The sequence below is a fragment of the Carassius auratus genome, chromosome 18 (genome assembly GCF_003368295.1).
Source record: "Carassius auratus strain Wakin chromosome 18, ASM336829v1, whole genome shotgun sequence".
In the NCBI taxonomy this organism is placed as follows: domain Eukaryota; kingdom Metazoa; phylum Chordata; class Actinopteri; order Cypriniformes; family Cyprinidae; genus Carassius; species Carassius auratus.
Window position 1 is genome coordinate 20,407,199 of NC_039260.1, and position 25,706 is coordinate 20,432,904.

Genomic DNA, 25,706 nt, shown 5'->3' on the forward strand with positions numbered 1-25,706 from the left:
CGTACTTTTAGTGTACCGGTACGCTCATTTGCACATCTGTTTTAATAGAGGTTTTAATCCTTTGCCTGCGCTGCCGCTTTTCAGAATGCCCTTCACAATGCTTCCTAATTCGTCCCACCGAGAGCAGAGACTACATTACCCATACACCCTTAAGTTTAAAAAATGAAAAGCGCATATGCCATTGTCAGTGTCAACAACTCAACGTAGCTGGAGAGGGTGTGTGAAATGCGCACACTCGGCTCGGCAAAAATACAAATACACTGAACAACACTTAATATGCTCTCCTGGCTTCAGACTCTGAGTACTAAAAGAACACTAAAAGATATCACTGCAGGTCAGATGCAAACTAATGAAGTAATGCAGTAGCTCTTTCTACAGGTATTTTTTCAAAATCCTTTTGCACATTTTATCTATGTTCAGTAGCACTTTCTAGCTCAAGAAAATCCACAAACTAATAAAAGGATGTATTATTTTTTATAAGGTCGTCTGTTGACTGCTGTATATAAAACACCTTTCAATATAGTATATATATAGAGGCTATAATAGAGTACAGGCACCTATTTTGTGCCACTTAAAGCACTATCCACATCTTTAAAAAACAATCTACTGAGGAGTTCTTGAAATAGCATTTTGACAACAAGCTCCAGAAATGTTTGTTAGAACATCTAAAATGGAGACAAAAGTGTCAGACTCATGTCATCTGTTTTAGCATTAGCATTAAAGCACAATGTATGGAACCTCAAAGCTAACCGTTAGACCATGGCTCTGGAAATCTATATACTGGTGTATATTTGGCTTTACGTTAAAAGGCTCCAGAAATGTTTGTTTGAACAGCAGACGAAAAAAAAAATCGTAAGCAATAGCATTGAGTATGTGCATTACAGTTAGATCTCAGCTCTGAGAACGTTCTGAGTATACATTTGCAGCTTTCTATTGTGAAGACGTGTCTCGGTCACCTGGCCACATTCCCCGGTGGACTCCAGGAACCATAAAGATGCATTACAGCCCGTTGACTCTGTATCATGACGCAGTAGGAGCGGTGTTTTGGCACAGGTGGTTGAGGACAGTCACTCATGCATGTCAGTCAACTAATCATGAGCCGTGCTTTGCCAGCGACACGTGGTGCATGCATTCTTAACGTGACATGATGATTGCCAAATGAGCACAGCCAGACAAAACACATTTAAAATGGCACATCCGTCAATTCCAAGCTCATTCCCTTCCCTATTCCCGTGGGTTGAAGAGCTAAAATGAGGAAATGTCATAATATTTACAGAAGCAGGACGTATGTGTATGCTGGCATCGTTTTAGCAACAGTTGCATATGTGAAGAGTCTGCAGCTATTTGCAATATTTGACAGCAGATTAAGTGTAATTTTATGCTAATGCCAGAGCTCCATAAATATCTGTTGGTTTTGCACGTATAAGACTGGTGAAGCTGTGAGTATGCTGTATTGTTTGTATTGCAAGCTCCTCTCACCAGGTGGAAGAAATTGTGCATCTCATCCTTTTCTTCCCTCATGGGACCTAACTAGTCTGCAAATCCCCACGACGCCTGTCTGTAATGCTACTCAAGCCTCCGGCAATGTCCAGCAGCCTCCAGTAAATTAGCCAGGATCCCTGTGGCAGAAAGGACTCTGGGTTCAAAGAGGCCCTGTCTGAAATAGCGTGCTTGATGCGGACTTGCCATTTTACGGTGCATTTGTAAATGAAAATCTGGGATTTTGGGACTTTGCTAACCTTCCAAATTTAGGTAACACTTTAGAATACTGTTTTTTACTAACTGCATAAGTAATAAGGAATTATTAAAGAACTAAAAGGTGATTATTCATTAACACATAACTCACTACTGTTAACTACTGAGGAAGATGTATTAATTAATCAGTATTTAATACAATTTTATGATTGTGTTAACATTTAGTTAATCAATAACTAATATATTCAGTCATACCTAATGTTCTCGTCTGAAATAAAGATTGTAAACAAGTTGTCTTGTAAAGTTTATGATTACTTTTAGGTTTTTTTAGAGTGTAAGTTTGATTTGATGTTTTGATGAGTCAAAATTATGTAGCTATTATTATGTATTAATAGGTTCACTTTAGAATACTGTTTCAGGTTCTAAATAATTCCTGTGGAATTTTCTGATAATTCTTTATTAATTACTAATGGGTTCACTATAATTTCACTTTAGAATAGGCCTACTGTTTCAGGTTCACTCACAAAACAATTCACTGCAGAGGCAAAACCTCTATAAAAATTATTGCATGTATTAATATTGCATTTTCATACTACCACTACTACTACTAATAACATTTATATGAAAGGGTCAAAATTCAGTGTATTTGTGTATAACTGTTCATTAGTAGTTATTTCATAGCTATTTTTCTTGAACCTTTACTATTAAATAATTAATAGTCGTTTTTCAGGAAGTATGACAGAATACATTAGTTATTGATTAGCTCACCGTTACTTAACACAATCATAAAATTGTATTAAATACTGATTAGTTAACAAATCATAGTATTTGACAGTAGTGAGTAAAGTGTTAATGAATAATTACCTGTTCTTCAATCATTATTATATACAGTATTTTAAAGTGTTACCCAAAATTGTAAAAAGTGTTTTACGTGCTGCTGCATTGTGTTTTGTTAGGCTGAATGATAATTTCAGTCTTGTAGTAGAACTTTTTTGTCAAAAATTGCACCTGTAAAAAATGTTTAGTACAGCATGAACAACATGAAATGGCATTCACAACACGTAGCTTCTGAATTGTATTCCCATGTGAAACATTCAGTGAGAAATTGTGAAAAAGAGACTTTTTATCCACCAGGATTTGACTGGATCATAATGGGATACAATATTATTGTTTGAGATAATTTTTCTCTGCCCAAAGGCCTTAATTACATCAGCAGAACTAAAAGTTTAAGAGAATAAGGTTTGGCTGATTAGCATGGTGCAATTAGCCACTCATTGTTTCATTAGAATAGCATGCCTGAATTAATCTTCATAGACAAACAACAAATTGTCATTGAAATAGATCCCTCTACCTACATTTTTAAAACTCCAAAAACCTATACATACAATTCACTGCAGTTTCCAGTTTGAAATCAACACTAAAAGTAGTAAAATACAACTAACTGTTATACCTTTTCACATGAATTATGATCATGGGGCAGATTATTCATTAATAAAGATTTATTTTGTGTGGTTTCTTGCACAATGCTATTTTACAACCACAAAATACTTTTACCATAGTGCAATATTTGTAAACAAATTAATTTTGATGTTTGCATCACATAACCACCTCCATTTGTTTGCCTTTTCTGATGGTCAATTTGCTTGGTCGTTCACCGGGTATAGCATAAAAACTTGTAATGCGCAGCATCCGGGTGGAAGTCCTGGTAAACACAATAGTGAAAATCACAATAAAAGAGCTCAAAGACTTATAGAAGCCAGCTAAAATGTCATAGTTGTTTCAGAAAATATGTTTTGATCTCATGGTTGTTTTTCTTAACACTATATTTTAAAGTTTAGTGCAGGTGCTACGTGATTAAAATTTCATGATTTATACCATTGTTGTGTGACATGTTGTGTGTGCGTCTTTCTCTACAGTGCTGTTGACTTTACTCTCGGCCGGGGCTCAGACCGAGATGAAGCGGGTTGTCGGAGACAATGCCACATTGCCTTGTCATCACCAGTTCTGGCAGTCAAATGGACAAACACTGGACATCGAATGGCTCCTGCAGAAACCCAATGTTAAACAACGTGTGGTGAGAGATACTTAGCTTTTTATGTCCTCTCAAATCTTGTCTTGTCTTCACTCATTGTCTCTTGTTTATTTTATTTCAGTTTCACTTAGATTTTGTTTTCTGGACATGAGTTTTGTTTTTGCATCGATCCTTCTGATCTCCTTCCAATCACATTAAATGGTCTAAATATGTGCTTGTGAGGCGATTTTAGCCTTTCAGATACAAACCAGTGAATTTATTTAGAATTTGTGAATGTTGACGTTTTATTCCCAGCATCCTGGAGAAAATTTCCAGACAAATTACTTGCTACAGTATGTAGTTTGTTCAAGATAATGTTGTGTTGAACAAATTGTCAAAAAAAAAAAAAAAAATGTTATTTGGATATCTCACGTAAAGCTGCAGTAGGTAACTTTTGTAAAAATATATTTTTTACAGATGTGTTAAACCTCTCATTATAGATAATCTGTAAAAAAAAAAATCAAGCTCCTCTGGCTCCTCCCAGTGTCCTATTGTCATTTGTAGAAATGCATCGCTCCCGTTAAGAAACAACCAATCAGAGCTGAAATGCGTAACTTTGTTTCTGTTCAAAATGTAGAAAAATGTATATAATAAGCGAGTACACCATGAATCCATTTTCCAAACCGTGTTTTTAGCCTGTCCTGAATCACTAGGGTGCACCTATAATAAGTGTTTATATTCGGACTATTTTAGATTGCTTCGGGGGTACCGCGGCGGAGTAACCCAGTACCTTTGTGATTCTTCATAGACATAAACAGAGAGAAGTAGTTCCGGCTACGATGTTCTTCCGCAAGACGCAAGCAGTTCTGTTTATTAACTGCTAGAGCGACAAAAGTTACCGACTGCAGCTTTAAGACATTGAACTATTTATTTTGATGGTCCTCAACAGACATTCGACTTATTACAAATAAATTTGCAAGTACATATCTTATTCAACTAACCCTAACCTAAAAGTCTACTAAAAATGACTGTTAACGCAGTTCAAATTGAATGTAGTAGACATACAGTAGTGGCAAAGTTACGTATATTTAGAGGATGTCTAAAGTGGACTATTGAAATTAAGTGAGACCAAAAAAAAAATTCTGTAACCTTTTTTGGCAAGTTGTAGGACTACCGTTCAACTAATCTGCTTTATTTGTTTTATTTTTTTTTTTGTAATGTCTTCTTCCTTTATTAGCAAAATATGCACATTTTGACAACAACAAAACAAATGGAGATATTATTATTAGGTCCCAAGTTTACTTGCATACCACAAACTGCATATATCATACATGAATGTGTGTAAATGTATGAAACGCTGTACATATATTGTTCTCAGTGCACCAGTAACTTTCACAATTATGTTAGTCCTCAAAAAACTGAGCAAATTAAAAGTCACCCCTTTATTACAAAGATATGATTCAGTTTGTCAGTACTATCATGTGGGAATCTCTCAGAACAACCTAACAACCACCCAAAACACCATAGCAACCACCTAGTTTTAACCGTCGTCTCTCTCAATGATACTGCAGTCACAATGGCTGCCTTCATGGTTTCACAGTCTGAGGTTTGTGAGCAAAGTGCATCTACCGTCCTATCACAGGTCTGAATCAGCTTTTTGAAATACATCATCTCTCTTTGAAATACATACCCATCTGTATCAGTACACATAACAGACGTTTCACCCATCTCTCTTCTCTCTCGCTCTCGCATAAACACATTCAGATAAGGGCTTTGTCTTATCTGCCTGAAGTGAGAATCTTTCACTGTGAAACGAACATTGTTTGAACACAGCTTTGAGTTTAGGTGTCCGTTATGTATCAGAGCACCATAATTCAACAGGGGGAAGTCAATATGTGCCAGTCAGGCGATATACTTTCAGATTAATTTAATTATCTTATTGCGATAAGGCTTTTTATTCCCCCACATAAAAGCTAGAGATATTTTTCTTTGTTTGAATGTCAATGCAGATCTGTTCGTAATCAGCTGAGATTTCATTTCAAAAGACAGAAAGGCCTAAAAAGAAACTCACATCAGAGTCTTTGAAGCCTCTGGGATGGGTTGCCCATGACATGTAATATTTAACGGAGGAGATCATTTGAGATGCCATTAATTAAAATCAAATGTCTGAAAATTTGATTAGGAATCAAACCGAGCCCTTGGCATAATAAATAAGTCATTCCTTTGACCCACTGTTAAACCAGCCTGTGTAACTAGAAGTGTTCGGCTTGTCAACATGTAAATACAGCTTGGTGATGGTACTACAGTAAAGTGTAGTAGACTCTAAGGTCTTTTTCTTCTCAAGAACATTGTTGTTAATGGCAATGGGTCAAGGTTTATATGGTTAATGTGTCCCGGTTAACCCCTGCTGGTATGCCTTAACTACACCATATTTTCCACTGAAGGCCTATTCTAAAGTAGATCTCTACTCACCAAAGGTCCATTTATTTGGTCAAACAGACAGTAAAAACAGTAATATTGTTATTAAGTGATTAAAATGTAAAACTATATGTAAAGTCAATGATGTTGACCTGAAAAAAGCCTGAAATGAAAGTTTAGATAGGAAGCCATAACCCATAACTCAGATGCTACTTGTGTTCAATAAGATTATGCTAGAGAAGATTATTCTGCTGTCGTTTGTAATCTACATAAATAAATATGACAAAGAGCATCATGTTATGACTGTCAATGATAGGGAATGCATACAATAAGAATTACAAATGTTTTGCCAGAAATGCAAACAAGAAGCGGATCAGAGATTTCTCTTGTCTGTCATGCTTTAGTGTGTGTGTGTGTGTGTGTGTGTGTGTGTGTGTGTCGAGCAGCAATCGCAGACGGCTCTGGCAGGTGGACCCAACCGCAGGTCTGCTGATGTGTAGTGGCATCAGTGTTTAGTCCTTTACCCCAGGCATTCAGGAGGCTGTCACCGTCAAACTGTGTGTGAATGTGTGTGCTGGCAGCTGTGTTTGTGCACAACACATGGCAGTCGTTACAGGTAGAGGTTCTTATATTAGAAGTTGTTGCAAAGTAGCAATCGGATAAAAAATAAAGAAACAACCAATTTTGTAAATTTTCTGTGGACAATTAGAGTGCTTTCCAGTGCAAAGTTCCAATGCTGTTTTGCTGTGAGAAATGGCCATTAGAGCATTACCATAGATATAGATGCCTCATTAGTGGCTGTTTCTATGGGCCACAGTATGTAAGCAGTCTGCTGTATTAAAACGGTTAGCAGGTCTGTGAATACTTCTGTGAAAACTCCAGATCAAGTTGACTTTGACTTGACTTTTTGACTTTGACTTTGACAATCTTAGTAAATAACTGTAAAGAACTGATTACAGGTAATCTGGATTATGTAAACACATTACAAAAATTACTATGAGTTTGTGATGTGTTTTCAGTGTTTTCAGCATGTTGCAGTGGTGCAGTTTGTGCATTCTGCGTGGGTTTTAGGGGGTTTTGATTAGACGATTTTGTGTGTTTCTTATGCATTCTGAGTGTTCTGAATGTTGATATGTGGTCACTACAGTTGCTAGGTCATTAGATAGTTGAGTTTTAGGTTTGATCTGTTTAGTTTAGCTTTTTGATATGTGGCTGCAAGTGCTGTTAGGTCATTGCTATGGTGTTTGAGGTTGCTATCAATGAGTTGATATACATTTCTGAGGTGTATTAAGTGATTTTAGCATGATTTTTAGCATGTTTTATTTTTTTTGGGGTGGTTGCTTGTTGGCTGAAGGCAAAACCCACCCCAGGTTTCTATGATATTCAGGTTTCTAGTGTTTTTTGTTGTTGTTTGTTTGTCTATTAAACCACAAATCATAAGTCTGATGAACTAATAATGCCCCTTTCCTTAAGTATTATATATGTACCTCTATCACAAATGCCAAACGACGAGCCACAGTTTCATAATTAGGGTTAATAGTTTAGTATGCTTTCCTACTGTACTACTAGTCAATGATTTTTGCTTTCATTATAGACCTTAATCAGATTAGATATAGTCATATGTCAATTGACATGAATGAAAATAAGGTTGTGATGGATTTAATCATTTGTTTTTTTTACAGTTTTTCCACTGGAACTCTGTGGAGGGATCAATGTTTTTATCAGCAATCAATGCATCTTTTTTTACTAGGTGTATTTGTATCCAGCTCAGGCTATTGTATTTGTCTGATTACACTGATTTATTTCATCTATATTTATACGAAAGTTCTGTCTCTCTCATGTCAGATCATCACATTCTTCAACAACGAGGTCTACACTAACGACAACCATGCCAGTCGTCTGTCCTTTGCGGGCGACTACCTGAATGGAGATGCCTCTCTCCTGATCAGTGATCTGCAGCTGACCGACTCTGGAGAATACCACTGTAAGGTCAAGACTGGCGGCAAATACCACTGGAGCCAAGTCAACCTCATTGTGCTGGGTAAGACTCATCTTCCCGGAATCAGTGTCCAGTTGTTTCCTCAATCAGCCAGCCTCGCTGTGATTCGATTTGATCATTCAGATTACAAAATTTGCCAATTATTGACGTAATCTAGAAATATGATTGGTTGCATTCACTGGCCAGACATCAGCTCTGGTGATGTTTGCTTCACTTTGGACGGTAAATGGAGAGGATGTTAATTTGAAATGGTGGGATGAGGGAACATTGATTGAGCTCTATCTCTTAAAAACAGAAGAGACAGAATTAGGAGCTTATGTGATTTCTCCTCTTTCTAGCAAAACAGTTTACTGTCTTCCCAAATGAGGTTCAGATGAGCTTCTTATGATTTGATATTTTGCTATGTCTGGTTTCCATTATTAGACCGCAGGGTTTCCAAGCCGTCATTCAAGTGCAGTATCTCTGACACCACAGCTCTCTGCCAAGAGAAGAACTGGAAAAAAACATGTTTCTTTTTATTTAGCATCATCTCTATTATATGCTCTTGGTGCATAGTTCCTATTTTCAGGGACTTGCAGCTTAAAGTATGCCGAGAAGTCTGAAGTTGTATATCATGTCAATTTTATTTCCTAAGTCATTTTATTAACAGATAAGCACGCTATCCACAGAGGGACAGGATATTGGCGAAAAGTTGAAAGCAAGAGAGAAAGAAATGGGAGGATGGATTGATGTAAATCCAGCCTCCACCCCAGAGTTTCTCTCATTTATTAACATATCACTGAAGATTAGCTCAATACTGCCTTCCCATAATCCCCCTTCTCCACTCCCTGTCTCTCTCTCTGCTCTTCTTCCTCTTTCCTCTCCGTCACTATAAACACATTACAGAGAACTAGTGTTAACATTATTGTTGTTTTCAACCTGTATTTTGCCAGTTTATCGGAATTTGCAGTTCAGAACGGACAGGAAATGATCACGTTAGGGTTGCATCAGTTGTTCCTAAGTTCTTCATTTGAATAGACAAACCAGAGGCTTAGTAACTAGAGTTGGGTTACTTGCACTTGGACTAAAATTATGAATGAACTCTGATTTGGATGCACTCAGGTGATCTTGACACTGAAAATGTGTAAAGAATTTGACATGAAACACATGAAAAGTAAGTATCAACATAAAATTAAGATTACAAGACATTATTAAACTTCTCACACTCAAACTCAGTTGGTTAATTATTTGGACCCAAAAATACTAAATGGTTGCAACATTGGTTCTTAAGGCAGAATTCAGCTAAATGTAGGCTGTAAGTAATGCGTAGTCACACGATATAACATTTACCTTCAGTGATCAAACAGCAGCCTTGAAATGCAATCAGTTGTGAGTGAATTTCAGTTTATCCACATAACTATTAGTAAAACTAAGTTCCCACTGAAATACAACACTTAATTAGGAATTAGTTTCACATGTGTATGTATGTAAGGTGCAATAAATACTATGGTGCAGCCAGCCCCAGTAAATTACACAAGTCTCACGGGCATTAATTAAAAAAAATAATAATTATTACTCTATATATATATATATATATATATATATATATATATATATATATATATATATATATATATATATATATATATATATATATATATATATATATATATATAATCTACATATGTTTTATTAATAGTTATTTCTGTTTTAGTTATTTTAGTACACAAAGTTAAACTAAATGAAAATGTTGAACTGAAATAATAATATGTTAAAGTTAGTTTTATACTGTATGTTGTGTTTTAAGTTGTGGTTTAATGTAAAATGTGATAAATTGCCTAGTAAAATATTAAATATGTGATGATATTAGAATTTAAACAAGAACTTAAAATACACTGCAGTATATGGAGTGTTTCCGTTCAGGTGGCTAAAGCATCTGCCTGTTCATAAATAGAATTGCTCTGCTAGAACAAAAATCTGAGGATATATTTACTATAAAACCTCTATATTTTAATGTCCATGCAAATAAAATAATGTTTATGCTGTGGACCCAAGACAAACAAATATATACTGAACTGGGAGGGTCAGTAGGGCCAAAAGGGGCCACAGAGGTCCACAGGCTGTCTCTTAACTGCCATTCAGCCTCCAGACAAATCCCTCTGGACAGCCCTGTCTAACTGACCCCAGAACAGTTTAGAGCAGTGCTGCCGTAAGCAGGATGCCAGCGGGGCTGGTCTGAGGTCACTTGGTAACTGTTGTGAGGCAGTGAGATCTTTGATTTGGCTTCTGTGTTGATTCTGATGTGCTGTGTAAGGTCAGCAGGGAGTTCAAAGCAGACAGTGTGCAGGACGACAAATACTGACCCCTGCCTCCCCACATCTCACAATTCAGACTCATTGCCTCTTTGAAATTGATTTCCCTCCAAAAATGCCAGTGTGCTGTGTTTGCAGGCTTTAGTTTCATCTGAAATTTTGAAGTACTGCATCAACGTCTCAAACTATTGTTTGACATTATATACACAAACAGCAGACTAGCAAAAACAGAACAAACAAAAAAAACTGACTCTTATTGACTTATAACCTGTAAATAAATGCTAGTTGGTTCGCAGCCACAAAGTGGTTCTTGAAGTTCAGTGTAATGCCCATGAAAACGGCATTTAAGATTCCATAGTAAGCTGCTTTGGATATAAATATTAAATGACTAATTAGTAAACTTGACATTAATATTTTCTTGTTCACAGTGAAGCCGTCTAAACCTCGCTGCTGGATGGAGGGCCGGCTTCTGGAGGGCAGTGATGTGAAACTGAGCTGTAAGTCTTCAGACGGATCCGACCCTATTCACTACAAATGGGAGAGAGTTCTGGATAAGGGCAAGAGCGTGGGAAAACTGCCTACCCTCGCACTCATCGGTGAGTCAAACACCCCAAACCCTGGCAGGCGAGACTCGAGCATATCATAATTTATTCTGTTCTGTACAGTTCCTTGCTGCTGACTGTCTCAAATAATAATCTCGGAAGATCTGATGCTGTGAACTTCACACACTTTAGCAAATGCATCGAGTAGTTTTTTGATTGTTGCAGGTTAAACCTGTGCGCTCTGAATCGCAGATGTTGCATGGCAAACAAACAATGAGATTAGAAGAGATCTCAACAGCTCTATCGATATTAGCTTCTATGCTTTAGGGCTTTGGCGTATTATGTATATTGGTAAATGCAGTACAATCGAAAGCACAAGTATAATCTACTCAGTCATACATGCCTTTAAACGTATTTTGTAGATTCAGTGCTGTTCAAATGTTTTGTTAGAAAAAAAAAAATATATATTATATTATATTTTCTGAGCATGTAGTAATTAATTGTCATCAGTGAAGTTTTAGTATGATGGAGATACTATTATAGTTTTTAATTACATTTCAATGTTTAATACATTTTTGCCTAATTGTATTACTGTTATTTTAATGTTAGTTTTTTTTTTTTTTTTTTACTTTATAAATTTTTTTTTGTCATTTTGTTGTGTTTTTATGATTTATTAATTTATTTATTTTCCAGTTTAACATTTATTTATTGCATCGAGTTAATAATAATTAAATGTTATTTTAATTGTTAAAGGATTTATTTCATTTAAAGAAAGTATTTTACAGTCACTTTTTATCAATTGAATGCATCCTTGCCGAATAAAGTATACATTTCTTAATTTTTCAACTTTTTATCCATTGTTTCCCAGCTGAAATATATTATGAAATAAGCTTTTACTGTGATAAACAATGAAATTAGATTTACAAATTTCGGTAATAGCACCTACGTCTAGAATGCTCATATGGACCTTGGGTAGGCTAAAAATGACTAAACAATGTCTCAACTACATAATAAAATACAGCAAAAAAAAAAGATGTTCAACAGCCTTTGACATTTATTACATTAGAATTCAGTTTCATTGGGTTCTGATGGGAAAACAAAACAGCAAAAGTGCAAGAGCTAGACAAATTCGAGTTTAACATGGCTTTGCAGATAGGACAGAGTAATGCGCTGATTTCTCCTGCTGACACCAGATCATCAGAGCCGCGTTTTGTTTTACAATCAGTGCTGCAGACCTTCACCCAAACTCAACAATTAACCAGCCTCGTCAATGACCACCTGCTCACTCTAATCAGCTTTCTTTGGCTGATAAACACTCCACCACCCCAGAATTCACAGCAGACCGTGGATGAGAGAGAGGAATTATGGGACAGGGATGCAGGGATGAAGAGGAGGCGTTAGATCCTGGACGAGTAAATGATCCCAGCGTCTCGAATCGCTCCGGCTGACAAACGCTTCTCGGCTGAAAACACACGTGAGGCTCTCAGTTCTCAGGAAACGAGTGCTTTCTCACCGGCTACAGGAAAACATTTACTGTTCATCTCATCCGCTGGAGTTCAGCAGAACCATGAATCAGCTTGACACACTCAAACATTATTTTATTCACTGCACTGGGCTTGCTCTCACTTCACTCACTGATTGAAACACTCTGTTTGATTGGAGCTTGTAAAGTAGTGTGGTAAAGGAAGTAGTAAAAGACGGGTAACACGGCTAATGCTGTTTTGTAGCTTCAGGACTGAAGAGTTACTTATATCATAATCCTGCTTCATCAGCATTGTGTCCCAGTTTATTGATGAATTGGCAAAGCGTCCACTTAACTGCTTTGCTAGATTGAGTAGTTGAGTTTCAGCTCATATATATATATATACAGCAATATAAATTGCTTTCTATTTTCAGATCTGAAGAACCCAGAGATCGTGACCTTGAGGAACTTGACGCAGGACAGCTCCGGGGTCTACAAGTGCACCGCCAGCAACGATGTAGGAGAGGAGAACTGTATCATCGAGGTCACAATGCAATGTGAGTTCTGCTCTGAGGTCAGCCTGTGCCCCGAGCCGCAGACGGCTGTAATTAGTGTGGATGTTATGATACTCTGATCTCGGATCAGTCGGTGGTGGGGCTTTGAGCTTGGAGCTACAGCCTCAGTGTGATTGATGGAGGCTGTTTCCACACTGCAGAGAGCTGCCTTTTCTTATGGGGATCATGTTTTGTAAAACACTGCTTATATTATTGTGTTCATTTATTTAAATTGTATCTTTAAAAATTATTTTAAAAGGTAATCATGACTTTTTATCTCAGAATAATTGTGACTTTTTTTTATTATTATTATGGGGCCTATTTTAATGATCTAAGCTGACGATCTAAAGCGCAAGGTGCAGGTGCACTTAGGGCATGTCCAAATTCACTTTTTCTAGTTTAATGATGGGAAATACTATCGGCACATGGTCTAAAAAGGTTGTTCCTATTCTCTTAACGAGTTATGGATGTGTTTTGGGCATAACATGCAATAAATTAATCAGAGTCTCATCTCCCATTCCATTTAAGAGCCAGTGTCATAATGCATAGTCATTGCACGTATCAGAATAAGGCTATCTATTTGATCGTGCATGAGCAGCTCTGTTTCCTCTCTGAAGATGTGCTCAGTCGTTGCGCTTGCAAATTCTGCCGTGTAAATAGTGAATCCGCCATGGTGCAAGCAAAAAGACTGCGCTCGTCTTCAGAGAGGAAACGGAGCTGCTCATACACGAGCAAATATATAGCCTTATTTTGATACGTGCAATGACTATCCATTATGACACATAGGCATTTTTATATTTATGTAGCCTGCACAATAATAATATTTTATATTGTAATCAAAAAAATTTATTAATCTCTCTCTCTCTCTCTATCACACACACACACACACACACACACTTTCATTGAGCACTGGGATCTTAAGAAAGCCAGAGTGGGGCTATTTGTCATCAGTCAAACAGTTGCTCAAACAGCCATCCTTCAGTGTTTGTGTGTAATAGTTTTGGAAGAGGCAGAAGAATTTAATGCTCACCAGAGGAAAAGATTAAGAGAGTTATATAAACACTTGACAACTGTACTGCACTTAGGCTTTGTGCTAGTCTTTCTTAACACAGGAAATAAAAATAAATTATGTGAAAAAGGCATTTTGCAGTTGTGGCTTGCAAAGTTTAATTTGGGTCTGCCTAATTTTGTTTTACTCGCAAGATATCTCATGAGAACACTAATAATGTGTAACTACCATATGGGCTCCCCTGCTAATATAACGTTTAAACAGTGAACAAATCAAAAGCTCTGTGTCAAACAAAAATAAAAGGCTCTTAAAGATGCCCTCAGTAAATTTTATCTATGTAGTGCTGGCCGATATGACAGTGATCTTATACTGACACGCAGCAGCATAAATTTAGAAGCTGAAGTTTTCAGGTACTGTAGAAATGAGATTTTAGTAGTCAGGTATGATTCCTTATGGAAAAAAAGTAACACTTTGTAATTAAGTCCCCTGAATTGCATTAACTCAAATTTACATACAATATAGCAATTAATTATTATTGTTTGATAATATTAGAAAATATTTATAAACAACTAGGAAAAGTATTAACAAAAAATGATGTTATTAGTCTTATAATATGACTGGGGTTTTCCTCTCAGATGAGAGGAAATTATTTTAAGGTTCTAATGAGATTAAAAATAATTAAATGCACTTTTAAGTGCTAATAATACATGCTATATTTTGGGTTATATTTGTTAGTGCAGCATTGCATGTCAAACAGATGTTATTTGTTGTTTACTTCAAACACATATTTTGAGAGCCGAGCTGGTGTACAAATGATTCATTTACATGTGCATTGATTTAAAAAAAAAAAAACAATGGAATGGAGTTTTTTTTTTATAATAAACTGATTACTTACAGAAAAAAAATATCCTTGATTTGTAATGACTGTTTTTTTTTTGTTTTGTTTTTTTTTTTTTTTTGTACATAACTGAATTGAAGTTTGTTTCTGCCACAAAAATAAATAGATAAAATAAAATAAACAAAAATAATAAAATAGAATTGCGGGATAAAAGTTGCAATTTTATTTTTTTCATTCAGAAACAAGCTTTGAAAGAATACACAGTATTAGCATTTTCTCATGTGGCTTTTGCACCCTGCTGTAAATAACTATAATTATTTGATTTAGTATTTTACTTGTCCTCATATGAAGATTTGATGTGATGTAATGAAGCGTGACAGATGTGCTGCTGTGTGCAGATGTGCGGGGCATGGGTGTGGTGGCTGGAGCCGTGGTTGGGGTTTTATTCGGTGTTTTGCTCCTCATTCTCATCATCTGGCTGGTCTTCCGCAAGAAAGAGAAGAAGAAATATGAGGAGGAGGAGACGCCTAATGAGATCAGGTGAGATCTCAGTATTGATTGTGTTCTCAGATTCACTTTAACTCTTAATGTTCCTGCAGCAGAGACTGTGACTGTGTTTTTGGGTTCAGGACGGTTCATTCCTCATGTTTTTTTCAGGACGATCTTCATAATACATCAGACAGCTGTTTTTCAGGTCTATAGTGACAGAACTGCCAACGCTATCTCACGACCAATTCGTACGTATTTTACGAGGTGGCTTATTCCTATGAATTTGTATGACCTCACTCGTATGATTTTATACGATTTGTCTAAACCCCAGTGACGGTTAGGTTTAGGGGCGGGGTTAGGTGTAGGTCATTCGTACAAAACAAACTCGTAAAATACGTATGATTTGGCAAAAATCTTATTAATTTGTACGAGTGTGGTCGTATGAATTCGTACGAATAAGCCACCTCATTAAAAATGTACGAATTACCGTGAGATCGGTTGGAACAGCACTGTTTGTGTTCACATCAACAATGCAGCCACAAACCACGCCTGTACTGTATCTCTGAATTATGCACAGACAAACATACGGGGAGCGTTCCTGTTCAGTGTCATGCCACAGAAGGATGTTTTTGTAATACTGGAGTAAACTAGAGAAAGCTCCCTGCAACCTTAATCGTTGATATCTAACATGCAGGAGACCAAATTTGTCTAGTTGATACCAATATAACTAATATATATATATATATATATATATATATATATATATATATATATATATATATATATATATATATATATATATATATATATATATATATATATATATATATATATATGTATATTAGTTTTAATTATAAAGAAAACTATGAGCTATTTATAATTCTTTCTTTTATTATAAAAAGGTTCAGTAAAGATACAAACAGAGCAAACAGTGCCTAAGGTTTTCATATTAGAGTTATGTAAAGTAAACATAAAAAAAAGATATATAAAGAAATAGAGACTTCATTTATTAATTTAGTTAGTTATAAATTTATGTGAAATGGTGGCAGTGGTGGTCCAGATTACAATTTTAGACTACTTCTATTTATTTATTCATATTAGTTATGTCAAAAAATGCAATCAATTGCATCCCAAAAAATAATTTTTGTTTACATAATATATGTCTGTGTGTTATGTATATTTTTATGTATAAATACACACACATATACCATATATTTAGAAAGTTTTTACATATAATATATACGTATATATGTATTTACGTATATATTTATATTTCTAAAATTAAAATATATAACTTATTTTTCTTAAATATATACATGAATGTGTATGTATTTATTTATACATAATAAATATACACAATATACACACATATATTATGTAAACAAATCTTTTATTTTGGATGTGATTAATTGCACCTAATTTGACAACAACAACAAAAAAAAAAATTTGTTTATTTATTTACATCTCTCTCTCTCTCTCTCTCTCTCTCTCTCTCTCTCTCTCTCTCTCTCTCTCTCTCTCTCTATATATATATATATATATATATATATATATATATACATATATGCATATACTGTATATATATATATATATATATATATATATATATATATATATATATATATGATTTGATTTAATTATATATAAATATATGTAAAATGGTGGCAATGATGGTTTAGCCTACAATTAGCCTACAATTCTAGACAATGTACTAATATTTTTGACATCTGTAACCAATGTCAATATTTCTGCTACTTTTGCAGAGAGGATGCCGAAGCTCCTAAAGCCAAGCTGGTGAAGCCCAACTCCCTCTCCTCATCTCGCTCTGGCAGCTCCCGCTCTGGTGCTTCCTCAACACAGTCCATGGTGCACAACAGCGCACCCCGAGGCCAGCGTCCACGGCCACCTGCTGTCGCCGCCCTCAAGGAGAACGGACAGCCCCACGGGTTCCCCCAGTCTCCCCCGGCCTACACGCAGGTCGTTCCTAAAACCCCAGAACCCCCGGCCACCCCAAAATTCAGACCCCCCAATCCTCCAGTGGGCATGTCCATCCCGGCGGGCATCATGGTCCCTACTCAAAGCAAGGCCTTTCAGACAGTGTAGAGAGTAAAGGAACAATACACCCACAGTGACTCTTCCAAAAGTTGCAACTACGATTGGAAATACAATACACACAAATAAATGAAAGCATAATTAAAAGATAAAATCAATCATATAAAATCTAAAAAGTTGAATGCATATTTACAAGGGAAAATACACAGTGCTTGCCCCTTTTTTGAAGTATTAAAAGAAAACAAGGCAAGAACTGAAGAACAAGAATTTTTATTCTCATTCTTTGGTTCCCCCTCCTTCTTTTGATCTCATGTCACAGTATGACCCTTTTTTTACATTACTTGTTTTGCTTTCTCTTCTTAAGCTCTTGAAGGCTTTGTGGGCGGTGGGTTGTAAAGATTTCCCCAAGATCAGTTTATTTATTTATTGCATCAGAGAGGCTAAAGGTCCAAGGGCAGGCTGGGTTTATGAAACACGATGGTGAGCGGAAGGACCAGCCGACTCTGAAGAGAAATTAAGGATATTATCCTGTTGTTTCTGTCGAAGACATGAACCGTCCATCTCATTCCCATTCAATTTTTCCAGAAGAGTCGAGAGTCAATGCAGTGCAATACTGACAGTGGCTCAGACATCAAAAGGCAATCTTATTAATACCTTAACAAACCACTGAAAAGAAGGGAAGTGATCGGAAGAAATGGTCCCAGATGGACATTTCAGCGCATGAATGACACCGTGTCATTGATGTAGCTAACAGTTCAGTCATCATCTAACTCACTGTGGGGCGAATTCACTGAACCGTTTCACTAACTTAGCATGCTATATTTCACAAAAAACACCCATTTAAATGGTTTTATGCGCAAACCAACTTTTTATGTAAATTAGGCTGACATTGTATAAAAAATTACTGATACTAATGTTTTGCCATAACTGCCAACAGATGCAGATAGAAAATAAATTCAGTATAAGAGATGTTATCTATGTTTTCAAGCAGTTATAATTCATCAACTATTGGAATAAGAGCATTGTATCTCTTAAACCTTTATTTTGGTAGTCCACTTCTAATTACTATAAGTAACTTTGCAACTACATGTCAACTAGCAGTCATTTAGAGTATTAGACTGTCTACTTAATATCTTCTAAAACTTTATTTTGATGGTTCCCAACAGACATTTAACTGATTATAAGTAACTTTGTCAACTTATTCTATTAACCCTAATCCTAATTTAACAGTTTGCTGATACTCTAATGAGAATTAGTTGTCATGTAGTTGCAAAGTTACTTAGTAAAACGTCTGAAGTTGACTGTCGAATGTGTCATGCAGTCAAGCGCACTTTAATCACCGTTTCAGGTGCCTTGCATTACTGTATGTACATTAACAGTAAAGTACACCAGACTGCGGGAATCTGCTGTATCCTTCACAATCTAGCATTCAGAACTGGCCTGTGTAATAGCGGCGCACAAAAGTGTCGCAGATTTGCAAACTGGGTGTTAAAAACACAATGTGTGGAAATCGACAATGCCATTGGCGGGTGCAACTGAACCTTAGTGAATTCCCCCTACTGTGTGTGTCATTTGCTCTTTACACACTGCTATGAATTTCTGCAGTTAAATCTATGTATATACATGGAGTGTACTGTACGTCCTTGACAGAAAGTCTGCGGTCTGGTTTCGGATGTCATCCTCAGTGTTTCATGGACTTAAGTTTGTATTACATACCGACCGCGGTATATTTGTTACAGCTGTATTTCCAATTATACTGAAACCAAAACCTTTCACGAATACTATGAATGTGTATAACTCGAAGATAGTTTTGGTTTTTATTTATTTTTTCCTTCTTTCCTAGAATACCAAGCGGTACTGCATAATGAGGCACATGTAACTTTGGACTATAATCTCACAGTACTGTGGACAGGTAAATGAAAGGGAATGCCATAACAGGGACTTATGTACAGAGTGTGTGTGAAACTAGTGCGTGTGTGTGCATTTACGGTACTCTCCTTCTAGTTCTTGACTGCACCACTGTACCATCCCATGACTCTCTTAGGACCCTCTAACAACAGGCTGTTTCTTTGTGCCAGCTGCCCGCAGCTTCCTCCACCAAGCGCTGTCAAAACCCTTCATTAGCGGTGTCTCGAAACCCCTGGGAAGACCTTGCTTGGTGCACTTGTGAAATTTGAAATGGACAAGTTGCCTGTTTTGTGTGCCTCCACAGTGAATTCTTCCCCTGAGATTGCTTTTGTCCTTGGTTCTTTGCAATGTACCAAACAAAAAAAAGGAAGCCATGTGTAAAACGGCCCCGATTGGCAGAGGTAGAGAGCATTCTGGCACAAAGAGGCGGTCCAAACGCAGCCCCACGAATAATGTACACTCTGTAGTCATGAAGCTGTTTTATATTGTACATACAGCTAAATATACGCACACAATATATTTTAAGTTATCAGTTGAAGATTGGGGTTATAGGCCATAATAAAGATGTAGATGAGTTATCATGCATTTTCAGAGTGTAATAATCAGTCATTGTAGCCCCTGACCCGCTAAGCTCCATTTAATAAGTCAAATAATTTCCTTCTTAATGGCTACTTGTATATCTGCCATTGATGGACCTTCATATTTAAAAGAGGAAAAGCCATAAGACGTGGGGAAGCAAGCAAACAACACTCTTTTTGGGCCACTATCAAGTGTACATGCCAACCTTGTTATTCTTATTGGATTGCAGTCTGTAATGTAGCCGAGTGCTGCCCATGCCAATTCCCCGCCTTCCTGTTACCTTCCCCAGCAATTGTGTTTGATACACACTTATATTCTTCTTCCCAAGTGTACACACACACTACTTCCCTAGTGTACACAGCCTAACAAGACCTCATAAATAGACAGGCACTCGAGATGCGCTCTCCAGAGCTGCATTTTCTCCACGAGGCGGTGTAGGCAGTGTTGATGGCTGAACTGTTGTCAGTAAGTGTGATGGATGGGCTGTCATGCAGAGTGGGGAGTAAATGATGGGAATTGTAAGGAGAACACAGGGTCCAAACCCCAATACATTTACCCCCAAAACAAAGAGTGAGACGAAACCCAGTTGGGCTTTCACAATATGGCTATTTTTGAAGGCAGTTACTCTTCTTGTCCAATGTTGAAACATCGGCTCTGCTCCAAAACCTATTGAGCTGCCTTGCTGTCTACTGCCTATATAGGTAGCTGGCTAAAAGGGTAGCATCCTAATAGAGTGCAATAGTGCCAGTCCATTTTCAGTGGCCTTGGTTCCTGAAGTATTTTTCCCATGGATTGATTTTTAAAAAGTTTTTTAAAAATCTTGATTCAAGCATTATAAGCCATGAACCAGGCTTAACAGTTAACGAGGTAAATCACAACATTCAAAACTTTGATTTGAAGCAAAAACATTTTTGAACATGGGAAAATAAGACAAATGTACAACTTTATTGAAGGAAAGAACTGCAATCCCATTAAAACCACTGCAAGTGATACTGTACATATATGTAAATATATAGACAATTGGACAGGACCTAAGGAGTTTATTTGGAACACTTTGCCTGTTGATCTCTGATTGGTCAAGATTCCTTAGATTCCAGAATCATGGATAGCATTGTTTATCCACTGTTAAATGCCATCATTTAAAAAATAAATTGACAAATGTGATAACTGATGGAGTCATTAAAAGCCCTCCCCTATGAAAACAAAACAAAACAAAAAAATATTGTCCATTATCTTGGATGGAAGTTTTTTTTTTTTTTTTTTTTTTTGATTGAAATACATCATGTGACTGCAATTTGCAAAATGCTGCCTTGCTGTCTACTGCCTAAATAGGTGAAGATTCTCCGAGGCTGACATGTCCTAGCCTATGACATGCGGTTAAATTAGGACCATGCTAATGCCAAACTCTGGAATTAAAGGTTGAGGGTTCAGATTTCAGTACATTTGCATTTTATTTTAAATTTTAAAATAGTCAATTTTAATTAGATTTATCTGATTTTATTGCAATTCGTCATGCAATTGCATTATAAGAATCCAGGTGATGCTACCATCAGAAGGTATCTCAGAACCATTTGGAACAGCCTTATATGCTTTAAAACGCTGCCTACATAGACAACTCCGTAGGTTTTGGAACAGAGCCGTTGTTGCATGTTTATTTTGGTCCTTTTTCTGTTTTAGGACATTACAGCACCAAACTAGCCAAGATCTGCCCTCTTTATTACAAGGAAAGCTGATTGAAAGCTTGCCTTCCAGCAGTTCCATTCTTACATTTTTATTCCTTTCTAAGCCCTCCCCATCGTCTCCCAGCAAGAAGAACTGGTCTATTTTCTCAGACAATTAATCTTGAGTGGCTTTTATTTCAACACTGTTAATGGTGTTTAGAAACCATCAGTGTATGTGCACTCTTCCATAGAGTCGCCAAAGCATCTAAAGTAGTGCTCACGTTGCATGATGACATTCAGTTTTGAATGGGAGCTCAATCCAGGGGATAAGTTAAGGTCCATCTGTGATGTATTTTTGAGACAACGCTATATTTAAAAGACGTACTTGACTGTCTATGTAGCGTCTAACCGATCATTGTTACCCAACATGGTTGTTATTAAAATAATGTCTGATGTCTAAAAAGACTCCTTCGATTCCTCTTAGAAACTGTAGCAGTATGTGTTACTTTGAGGGGAATTCTTTTCCACTGGAAAAGCAAAGAGATTGCATGTTATGGCCTAAAGGTCAGATTTTGGGAATGCTTTGCTTCTGTGTTCATACCTGTATTCGGCTGAATATGTAAGTGTAAATATGACCAACATCCTCTCTGTCTCTTTTTTTTTCATTCATATTGCTTTGTTTTAACATTTACCGTGCTTTCCTCTGTTATCTTGAGGGATTTGTTGTTGTTTTGTTTGTGAATGCGGGAACTCGAGCCTGTATTTGCCTGAGAGTCCTTGTCTGGTGAGACGGAAGGGAAAATACTCACGGTCTTCATTTCTCTTTGCAGTTGCACACATTTTGAGTTTTGTAAACCAGTTGGTTCATTTTGAAGAAATTTCATTCTTGTAAATATGTCCCTCTACAAGTAAAAAAAAAATGTATATTTTTACGGACTCTGAGTTATTAATACTTCATTTGCAAATAAAATATTCAACGACAAGCTATTTGACAGCCTATTATTTGATTAGTCCAAAGTGAAAGTGCACGCATTTGTATAAACAAATGTGTGTAGAGAGAGAGAAAAAAAATACCTTTATCATCAGCAATGTGTAAATGATGTTGAAAACAAGAGGTGTATTCAAATATTATTCAAAAATATTATAATTTGATTTGAGCTATTATGTAGACACAGTGAAATGAGTGAAACAAGTGATATCATTAGACAGTAATAACATTCCCACACTCCAGTTTCATGCATCCTTGATTCTGCAAATTACCATTTAAATGAAGATGACGTTTACATTGTTGTTGTGACTTTTTCAAACACACGATTTTCCAATTTGACTGAACATTTAAAGCCTTCAGTAGAGAATTTAGGGCTGTGTTTCTCAATTCTTTTCCAAAGTTTAGCTCCAACCCAGATCAAACTCACCTGTCCCGTTGTGGTGGTCCTGAAGATTAGCTTTTTCAGGTATGAATTCTATGATTTCGGACATACACTCTTCTCACATACCCTTGGACAAATTTATACAAATGTAAGTCCATATCTCTATTCAAAAAATGTTAATATTGTATGTGTGTGTGTGTGTGTGTGTGTGTGTGTGTGTGTGTGTGTGTGTGTTTGTGACATATCAGGACCCAACTCTGTATAATTACATGGGTATGACACAGGTATTACAAGGAGAGGGTGACTTATGAGGACATAACCCGTGTCCACATTTTTCAAAACGCTTATAAATCATACAGAATCTTTCCTGTGAGGGTTAGGGTTAGGTGTAGGGTTGGTGAAGGGCCATATAATATACAGTTTGTACAGTATAAAAACCTTTACGCCTATAGGATGAACACACTTTTTACAAAAACAAACGTGTGTGTGTGTGTGTGTGTGTGTTGAGTAATTCCCATCAGGAATTCATAATATTACTACATCCTGTTGATTAATGTTTGATGATATAGGCATTAGTATTTATATTTGTATGATAAAGCGTTTCAATTCCAAGTCTTCACATAAAATCTGGCTCATGAAGCAAAACCAGGTGTGCAAATGCAACACTCTGAAAAAGTGGTATATTTTATAGACAAATAGCCCTGATGTTCTGTTTAGATTGACTTCGCTGTATTTATGGTCCCAGAGGCTCTCGCGCCAAAATATAAACTTTGGCTATAAATTATTCTAAGAAGTTCCTCTGATGTACTGTAGCCAGAAAGCAGATATTGTTAAAGCATTAACCCTGTTTTATTAAAGTAGTCTTGCACACATGCAAATGTGAATCTGTTCTAGTAGCTAATGATGTTTATGTCTGAGTTCGATCTGAAAAAAAAAAAAAAATGTGTGAAATAATAATAATAACAATAATTATACATCTGAATAAATAGCTGCACAAATGCTATATTTTGTGAGAGAATATTTCCATGTGAAAATGCATTTCATTTATTTATATTGTACACCTGGTGCGACTCTTATGTCGTCTCTTATGCTCCACAGAAAACATGACAGACAGACATTTAGACACATACAGCAGTACTCTGGCTGTTGGGCTCTCAGCCGCACATTTTTTGTTGAATGCTGCTCCCTAGTGTTTGAAATATTTACATTCTACAAGCTATTGAAGACCATTATTTGAAATTGTCAACCAAAATGCCAGGCAATAAATAAACCAGCAGGTATGGAAGAGCATTAAGACCAGTTAAGACTATTAAATAAATCAATACTGTATAAATGTTGTGATGGCTAACAGTTCTGTTGAACCTTATGTACTGAAGACTAGGAGTACACGCATACATTATTCTTTGTAACATGAAGGGTTAATACATGCTCTCTTGTGCTAAAGCTTAAAAAATCATTCAATCAATAAACAACAAAACTTCTCTCAGTTTATCTTTTCTAGGACTGAGAGAAATCCTTACTCCTAAATCCTTAGCTAACATGAATCAATAATGTCAAATACTAGTAACACATCTATTAATATCAGTTAATATTAATTTCAACATTTACTAATATTACTCAAATCCAAAATTGTATCAGTAAATATTAGGGCTAACATGAACTAACAATAACAGTTGTACTTTTATGAATTAGTGTTAACAAATATTAATAAATACTTCAATTAAATGATCAGTTTTAATCAATGCATTAATTAATGTTTACTAATGAACCTTATTTTAAAGTGAAAGCATGATTGTAACTTTAACTACAATAAAATATTAGCTGGAAATACAAAAACAAATTTCAAATATTAAAAAAACCTAATGTTAACCCTATCCTATATTTAATTAATGATAAATAGCACTGATATAAACCATGTAAGAATCAAAGTTAGGAATCATTAAAAACGATGGCTGAGTTTCATATACACATGCATGTATAGCTATTTTTGCACACTTCCATCTTCCAATCTTTTTTCTTGTGTCTCCTGTGACATACAGATGATGAAGATCACATTCTGTGACCCAAATTAAAGCACATTTCACCGTCTGCAGGGCCTAATTACGCAACCGCTATAAACTCAAATGGAGAAGTTAATGAGATGTTATATTTAACAGCCGTTCTGCATGGTCCTTTTTTAAGAAACCTGCATACTGTACCAACAGAGCTCTGAAGGCGTTCATCAGACAGCTCACCTCTCATCTGTGTTCATATGAATGCACTTCTGTCAGATGAGGGGAATCCAGGGGATCATTGAGCTCAGTGGCTCTTACATTTCCAAAGATTAATGGCTCAGTTTTAGTGATCTGTCAACAGAGACCTGTGGCCCATTTGTGAAAAGTGCATTGAAAATTTCACCCTAATTATACTTTTTGAGGTTAGTGATGGAGTTGAGAGGAAATTGTGTCTGAAGGAAAGCTGGATTAAAGAAAACAATGAGAAAGAAAGAAATATACTACAATCTTTTGATTATTTTAATATATTATATTATATTCAATATATAACTATTAATATATAGATGTGGCATAAGCATGAAGTAAAAAATAAAACATAGAATAAGATTTAAATATTTTCCTGACACCCTCAATACATGATGCGTGACTGCACATTATTTATAATTATTTTCCAAAATATTATTTTTAATATTTTAGAAACTTTTTGGCAAGAATAGCATGAATTAAATATCAAATTAACTTTTTACAAACCAGAATGGCTTAAATACTTTAATTAGGATTCTCAAAAAAAAAAAAAAAAAAACATTTATTTATTTATTTTTACAAAAATATAGT

The 25,706-nt window shown here is 36.0% G+C and overlaps 1 protein-coding gene across 1 annotated transcript in view; it reads left to right on the forward strand.

Moving 5' to 3' along the window:
• LOC113118626 (CXADR-like membrane protein) overlaps window positions 1-22,495 on the forward strand; it is an 80,717-nt gene extending 58,222 nt beyond the window's left edge. The window contains exons 2-7 of the mRNA XM_026287935.1: window positions 3,612-3,769; window positions 7,970-8,165; window positions 10,843-11,010; window positions 12,853-12,975; window positions 15,218-15,359; window positions 17,072-22,495. Coding sequence (XP_026143720.1) covers window positions 3,612-3,769; window positions 7,970-8,165; window positions 10,843-11,010; window positions 12,853-12,975; window positions 15,218-15,359; window positions 17,072-17,411 — 1,127 coding nt within the window. The 3' untranslated portion in view covers window positions 17,412-22,495. The remainder of the gene's footprint in view (window positions 1-3,611; window positions 3,770-7,969; window positions 8,166-10,842; window positions 11,011-12,852; window positions 12,976-15,217; window positions 15,360-17,071) is intronic.
• Window positions 22,496-25,706: the final 3,211 nt, after the last annotated feature.